The sequence below is a fragment of the Alligator sinensis genome, unplaced genomic scaffold, assembly GCF_000455745.1.
Source record: "Alligator sinensis unplaced genomic scaffold, ASM45574v1 scaffold647_2, whole genome shotgun sequence".
Lineage (NCBI taxonomy): Eukaryota > Metazoa > Chordata > Crocodylia > Alligatoridae > Alligator > Alligator sinensis.
This window is the reverse complement of record NW_005841832.1, coordinates 2,571,323-2,577,678: the sequence shown is the minus strand read 5'-3', so window position 1 is coordinate 2,577,678 and position 6,356 is coordinate 2,571,323. Positions and strand designations below refer to the sequence as shown.

The 6,356-nt window shown below is 57.8% G+C and overlaps 1 protein-coding gene across 1 annotated transcript in view; it reads left to right on the top strand.

The window, feature by feature from the left end:
* MYBPC2 (myosin binding protein C, fast type) overlaps window positions 1–6,200 on the top strand; it is a 24,534-nt gene extending 18,334 nt beyond the window's left edge. The window contains exons 20-28 of the mRNA XM_025195795.1: window positions 995–1,183; window positions 1,823–1,957; window positions 2,850–3,017; window positions 3,161–3,249; window positions 3,641–3,836; window positions 4,386–4,525; window positions 4,807–4,966; window positions 5,359–5,495; window positions 5,988–6,200. Coding sequence (XP_025051580.1) covers window positions 995–1,183; window positions 1,823–1,957; window positions 2,850–3,017; window positions 3,161–3,249; window positions 3,641–3,836; window positions 4,386–4,525; window positions 4,807–4,966; window positions 5,359–5,495; window positions 5,988–6,185 — 1,412 coding nt within the window. The 3' untranslated portion in view covers window positions 6,186–6,200. The remainder of the gene's footprint in view (window positions 1–994; window positions 1,184–1,822; window positions 1,958–2,849; window positions 3,018–3,160; window positions 3,250–3,640; window positions 3,837–4,385; window positions 4,526–4,806; window positions 4,967–5,358; window positions 5,496–5,987) is intronic.
* The last annotated feature ends 156 nt before the right edge of the window (window positions 6,201–6,356 follow it).

Sequence of the window (6,356 nt, the reverse complement as noted above, 5' to 3'; positions counted from 1 at the left end):
ATCACTAGGTCGCCGACTAGGTCATCCCCAGTAGCCAGCACCAGGTCGAGCAGCGCTTTGCCTCTTGTTGGCCCATAGACTTCTTGAGTCAGGAAGAGGTCATCCACGCAACGAGAGGAAGCTTTGCGACCGCTCAGATTTTGCTGAGCGATCCTCCCACGAGATGTCTGGGTAATTGAAGTCACCCATGACAGCCATGGTCCTGGAGCAAGCTGCCTCAGCCAGTTCCTGGGCAAACTCCTGGTCAAGCTCAGGACTTTGGGTGGGAGGTCTGTAATAGACTCCCACCATTGTGTCCCCTGTGCCGTGTTCCCCACGGATTTTAACCCAGAGGGTCTCCAGCCGTCCACCCTGGTCGCCAATATCAGCTTGCAGGGACGTGTAGCTTTCCTTAACATAGAGAGCTACCCCCCCCGCCCCTTTTCTCTACACGATCCCTCCTGTACAGGGTATAGCCATCTATCCCCGTGGTCCAGTCATGGGTGGAGTCCCACCAGGTCTCCGTTATCCCTATGACATCGTAATTGTTTGTACTGAGCATGAGGATGAGCTCCTCCTGCTTATTCCCCAAGCTCCTGGCATTAGTGTACAGGCAGGCAAGTGCCCCCTGGGGGGCTCCTTCCTTGCCCACAGATTTTACCAGGGCTGGGGCAGGGGTGGGCTACCTGAAGCGCCATGATCCGCTGGCTTTGTAAGGATTGCTCAGCGGGCCAGCAGTGGCGGTAGTCCCCCCGTCCCCCAACGGGCTTAGTTTAAAGCCCGGTGGAGCAGGTCAGCCAGTCTGGCTGAGAAGAGCCTCCTCCCTAGGGGAGAGAGGTGGAGGCCATCCCTTCCCAGCAGCTCGCTGCCTCTCTCACCACACAACTTGCAGGTAGCTGTGTTCCTCTGGGGGGGTGTGGGTATAAGCCCTTCATGTTGCCCCCTCAGGCTCAGGGCACCTCATGGAGGATGGTAGGGGCATGGAGATGAGACTTACGCTGCCCCCCACCCCCAGGGTACCTGATGGAACGCAAGAAAAAGGGCAGCATGCGGTGGATGAAGCTGAATTTCGAGGTGTACACGGACACCACTTACGAATCCACCAAGATGATTGAGGGCGTGCTGTATGAGATGCGTGTCTTTGCTGTCAACGCCATCGGGGTCTCCCAGCCCAGCCACAACACCAAGCCCTTCATGCCCATTGGTGAGGCCGGGGTGGGGGTAGGGGTTGTTCTGTGGGAAGGCATAGAAATCATAGAGGAATTAGGCTAGAAGAGGGACCTCCAGAAGTCATCTAGTCCAACCCCTTGACTGAGGCAGAATCAGCCCCAGCCAAACAATCCTGTACAAATCCATTGTCTAATCTCTTAGTAAAGTGGTGCCCACCCTGACACAACACAGGACATTACACCCAGACCTGCCACAGGTAAAGCAGGGGGACTGCAGTAGCCAATGTCCTGCTGCTGGAAAAGGTTGTTAATATGCACTCAGGAGATCCCAGTTAGAGGCCACATCCCCACTACAGAGGAAGGCAAACAACCCACAGTCTGCATTTGAACTGACCAGGGAGTAAAATTCCTTCCTGACCTCAAATATACCCATTAGTCTGACTGAGAGGAGGAGCAAGACCCTTTAGCCAGGAACCTGCTTTGGTCCCAGCAGGAGCCCTGGCACAGCCCAGTCCCAGTCTCTGTGCTGTGGGGGTGGGTGGGCAGGGGGCCCAGGCTTGGGGCTATGTGGATAGGGGCTGTGAATAGTTTTGAGGGGGCAGTGGGAGATGTTGGGGGGGGTACATTTCTCTGCAGAGGAGCTCTGATCTCCCCTCCCTCCCCCCACCCTGCAGCCCCCACCAGTGAGCCGACCCACCTGACCCTGGAGGACGTGACAGACACCACAGCCACCTTGAAGTGGCGCCCACCAGACCGGATCGGGGCTGGTGGCATTGATGGCTACCTCATCGAGTACTGCCGGGAAGGCTGTGAGTGATATCTGTAGGGCTGGGTTGGACCTTGGGGTGGAGGGAATGCCCTGTGGCTGTACCCTTTCATAAGCCCATGGCACGTCCACACCTTACATCCTGTACCCAGTTCTGCTTCCCACACCACAAGAAGAATACAGGAGAACTAGAGGTGGTTTAGAGAAGGTCAACAAGGATGATCAGGGGCATGGAGGGGCTTCTATATGAGGAGAGACTAAAGAGGCCAGGCCTGTTCAGTTTAGAAAAGAGACACTTGAGGGGGTACATGAGAAGGGTTTACAAAATACTAAATGGTGGAGGAAGTCAATAGGGATTTATTATTTACTATCTCTCACAAGACAAGAACTAGGGGTCACAAAATGAAGCCAGTAAGTTGTAAGTTTAAAATAAACAAAAGGAAGTTCTCTCTCACCCAACATGTGATTCAGGTGTGGGACTTGGTGCAACCAGAGGTGGTGGATGCTGACAGTTCAGCCAAATTCAAGAAGGGATTGGACAAGTTCTTGACAGAAAGGGGCATCAAATAGTTATTGAGCATGGGAGTTAGGGGCACAGCCTCTGAATCAGAACTTCCTGGACCTTAAATGCTGGAGGCTGCAAGTGAGAGAGGAACAGTGGGGACAAAACCCTGGTCACACCCAATTCACTCTCATTTTCAGCATCCGCTCTCTGTCCCTGTGTGACAGAGGGGCCTGGGCAAGGTGATTTGTGGGCTGACCCAGTACATGGCTGTTGTTAATTGGTCCCATGTGGCCAAGGCTGGGAGAGACCCCTAGGATCAGATGGGGCGGCCTGACCCATGCTGTGATCTCTGACCTGGTGGGCCCTGCTCCTTTCGCCTTGCCTTTTGACCCTCACCCCCCTTGCCCTGCCCTGTGCCCCCTCCCCACAGCGGATGAATGGATCCCGGGCAACACAGAGCTGGTGGAGCGCTGTGGCTTCATGGTGAAGGGGCTGCCCACAGGTGAGAAGCTCATGTTCCGTGTCACCAGCGTGAACATTGCCGGCCACAGCCAGCCAGCCACCATGGCGCAGCCTGTCACCATCCGGGAGATTGTTCGTAAGTGACCCTCCTCCCCCCATGGGAGAATCCACCCCTCCCCTCCCATGGGCATAGACCCCTGCCCCACAAGGGGAACTCCCCACCTCCAACTGCTTCCTGTGGCATCTCCTGCCCCCTTTAACACTCCCTCTCAACCCCAGAGCAGCCGAAGATCCGCCTGCCTCGGCAGCTGCGTCAGACCTACATCAAGAAGGTGGGGGAGCAGGTCAACCTGGTTATTCCCTTCCAGGTGAGCTGTGGTAGGGAGAGGAGGAGGGGGAGGGATGGGGGTTGGATGCCTTAAGAGTCTTCAGGGTCCCTGCTGGGCAATGCTACCGGGAAGCTCACAGCAAGGGATCCCTGATGCGGGCACTGCTCTAGGGAATCTTGCAGCAGGGACTCCCTGGTGAGGGCACAGTTCTGGAGAAGCTCGCAGTAGGGTAGTTCCAGTTGGGGCACTGCTCCAGGGAAGCTTGCAGCAGGGGACATCTAGGCAGGGCATTGCTTTGGAGAAGTTCACAGCAGGAGACCCCTGGCTGGGGCACTGCTAAGGGGAAGCTCGCAGTAGTGAATCCCTGGCCAGGTCACTACTCAGGGAAAGTTTGCAGTATCGTGACACCCCCCACCCCTCCAACCCCTAGGGTAAGCCACGGCCCAAGGTAACGTGGAAGAAGGACGGGCAGCCCCTGGACCCCAAGGAGATCAGTGTGCGCACATCCGACTTGGACACAATTCTCTTCATCCGCTCAGCTGCCCGGCACCACTCGGGCCAGTACGAGCTGTTGGTGCAGATCGAGAACATGGAGGACAAGGCCACCATCAAGATCCGCATCGTGGGTGAGAGCTGTGGAGGGGAGCAGGCCAGGGGGGAGCCAGGATGTGGGGGGGCAGGGCAACTGGGGTGAGAGGTTGGGGGCTGGGGTCTCTGCTGCCAGTGTCCCCTGCTGCTTCATGTTCCCTTTTCCCTGTAGGGGTGGTAGTGGGGGGCAGCTGAGCCCCCCAGCCCCTCCTTCCCACCTCCTCCAACCCTGGTGTGTGCATTGGGAAGGAGGGCTGTGCCCTGTTCTATATTTAGGGTCCTGTGATGGGCCAGGCCAACTGTGCCCCCTCACCTCCCCCCTTTCTGCCTCCCATAATCCTCTTATTGGAGCCTTTGAAGTGGAGGGTGGGAGGGGGAGCTGGGAGCCCACCTGCGATGCATGTGCTGGGGCTTGTCAAGCTGCGGGGGGCAGGTTAGTCCTGCAGGGTGGGAATGGAGGGTAGGCCAGGGTGGGCTCTGCCCACCCACAAAGGTTGAGGGGCTCTATAGCCCCTTGGGGGACCTATTTTTCTTGGTACAAATGCCCCCCTCTATCCTGACTCCCCCCACTGTGCTCCCCCACCCAGAAAAGCCCGGGCCGCCACAGGCAGTGATGGTGAAGGAGGTCTGGGGCTTCAATGCGTTGGTGGAGTGGGAGCCCCCCAAGGACGATGGTAACTCTGAAATCATGGGCTATGCCATCCAGAAGGCCGACAAGAAGACCATGGTGAGAGGGACCCCTTGTTCTTTCTCTCACCAATCCAACCCTCCCACTGCCTCTGCCCTGAACCCCCTCACCTAGGGGCATATCCCAGCCCCCTCTTTGAAGATCTCAGGCCAGAAGATCATTGCAAAAGGGGATCCCTGTCCTGGCTCCCCAATACATGAGATTCTCCACAGCCCCTCATCCTGAGGCCCCCTTCCCCATTTGTGGTTGTAAGCTATGCTCTGCAGAAAGTCATCAGTGTGATACCCCTTGGTGACCGTCCCTACCTCCATGCCCCCCAGGAGTGGTTTACGGTGTACGAGCACAACCGGCTAACACGCTGCACCGTGTCAGACCTGATCATGGGCAACGAGTACTACTTCCGTGTGTACAGCGAGAACATCTGTGGGCTCAGCGACTCGCCTGGTGTCTCCAAGAACACTGCCTTCATCCACAAGACAGGTCTGATGGATATTGGGGTTCTGACAGGCCAGAGCAGGGCTGGAGCCATTCAGCCAGCAGGAAGGGGTTGGGAGATGGCACACCTTGATTCTCTCCCCAGGCTGGGGGTGCATGGGGTCTAGCGGGTTAGAACAGGGCTGGGAGCTAGGGCTCCTGGGGTCTCTCCCAGCATTGGAGCAGTAGCGTCTCAAGGGCTGGAGCAGCAGAGCTGGGAGCCCAGACACCTGGGTTGCACACCAGCTTTGTGAGTGTGGCTATAGCAGGGAGGCTGGGAGCATGGATACCTGGGTTCCAGTGGGGTGGACCTAGCCAGGCCAGGGAGGGGAGTGGGGGGCATGGGACTGGCTCTCCATGTCCTCACTCACCACCCTTCTTTTGGTGCCCCCACCCAGGGATCATGTATAAACCCATGGACTACAAGGAACATGACTTCAGCATGGCGCCCCAAATCTTGACACCCCTGGTTGACCGCACCGTGGTGGCTGGGTACAGCACAGCCCTGAACTGCGCAGTGCGGGGGCACCCCAAGGTACACAGTCCCTCTTGGTCAGGGACTCTCCACCCAAAATTTTCCCACCCACTGGGGTCTGGGGAGGACACCAACACCCTGAACCTGGTAACATGAAAGGCTGGAGGTGAAGCCTGACCTTCCCCTGGCCCCAGACTGGTCCTCTCTGGAAGGAGGTGTTCATAGAGTGCCAGGGGAAGCTTGTAGTTTATCTTTGGGATCACACACTTGATTGTGGGGTAGGTGAGATTGGGGATCCCTCCCCCCAGTGTGGATGTAGGTGGAAGGTAGTTGAGGGACTGGGGATCCTCCCCAGTGTTGGTGTAGCTGTTGGATAGCTAGTGGACTGGGGGTTTCCCTCCTGGTCAAGTGTGGGGGGTAGGTGGGAGGGGTCTGAGGTCTCTGCCCCCCTTGTGTGTGGGGTGGGGTGGGGGTCACTTGCCCCCCACCGTGGTTGGGGGAGGTTGGAGGCTGTATGATGCCCCTCTCCTCCATCCATGATGCTCCTCCCAGCCTAAGGTGATCTGGATGAAAAACAAGATGGAGATCCGTGAGGACCCCAAGTTCCTGATGAAGAACAACCAGGGTGTCCTGACACTGCACATCCGCAAGCCCAGCCCCTTTGATGGGGGCACCTACAGCTGCCGGGCTGTCAACAACCTGGGTGAAGCCCTCACTGAATGCAAGCTTGAAATCCGAGGTGCCTGCTAGGCTGGGGAGCGGGCACGGGGAAGCTGGCAGGGCTGGAGGGGCAAGGGGCAAGCTGAGGGTGTGAGGTGTCTATGGGCTGGGAGGGGGTGGGGAGGATGAGAGGTGCCCATTGGGTGGGCAGGGAGGAAGGGGGTGGCTGGAGGCAGGGCTGCCTGTCTGCCTACCTAAGCC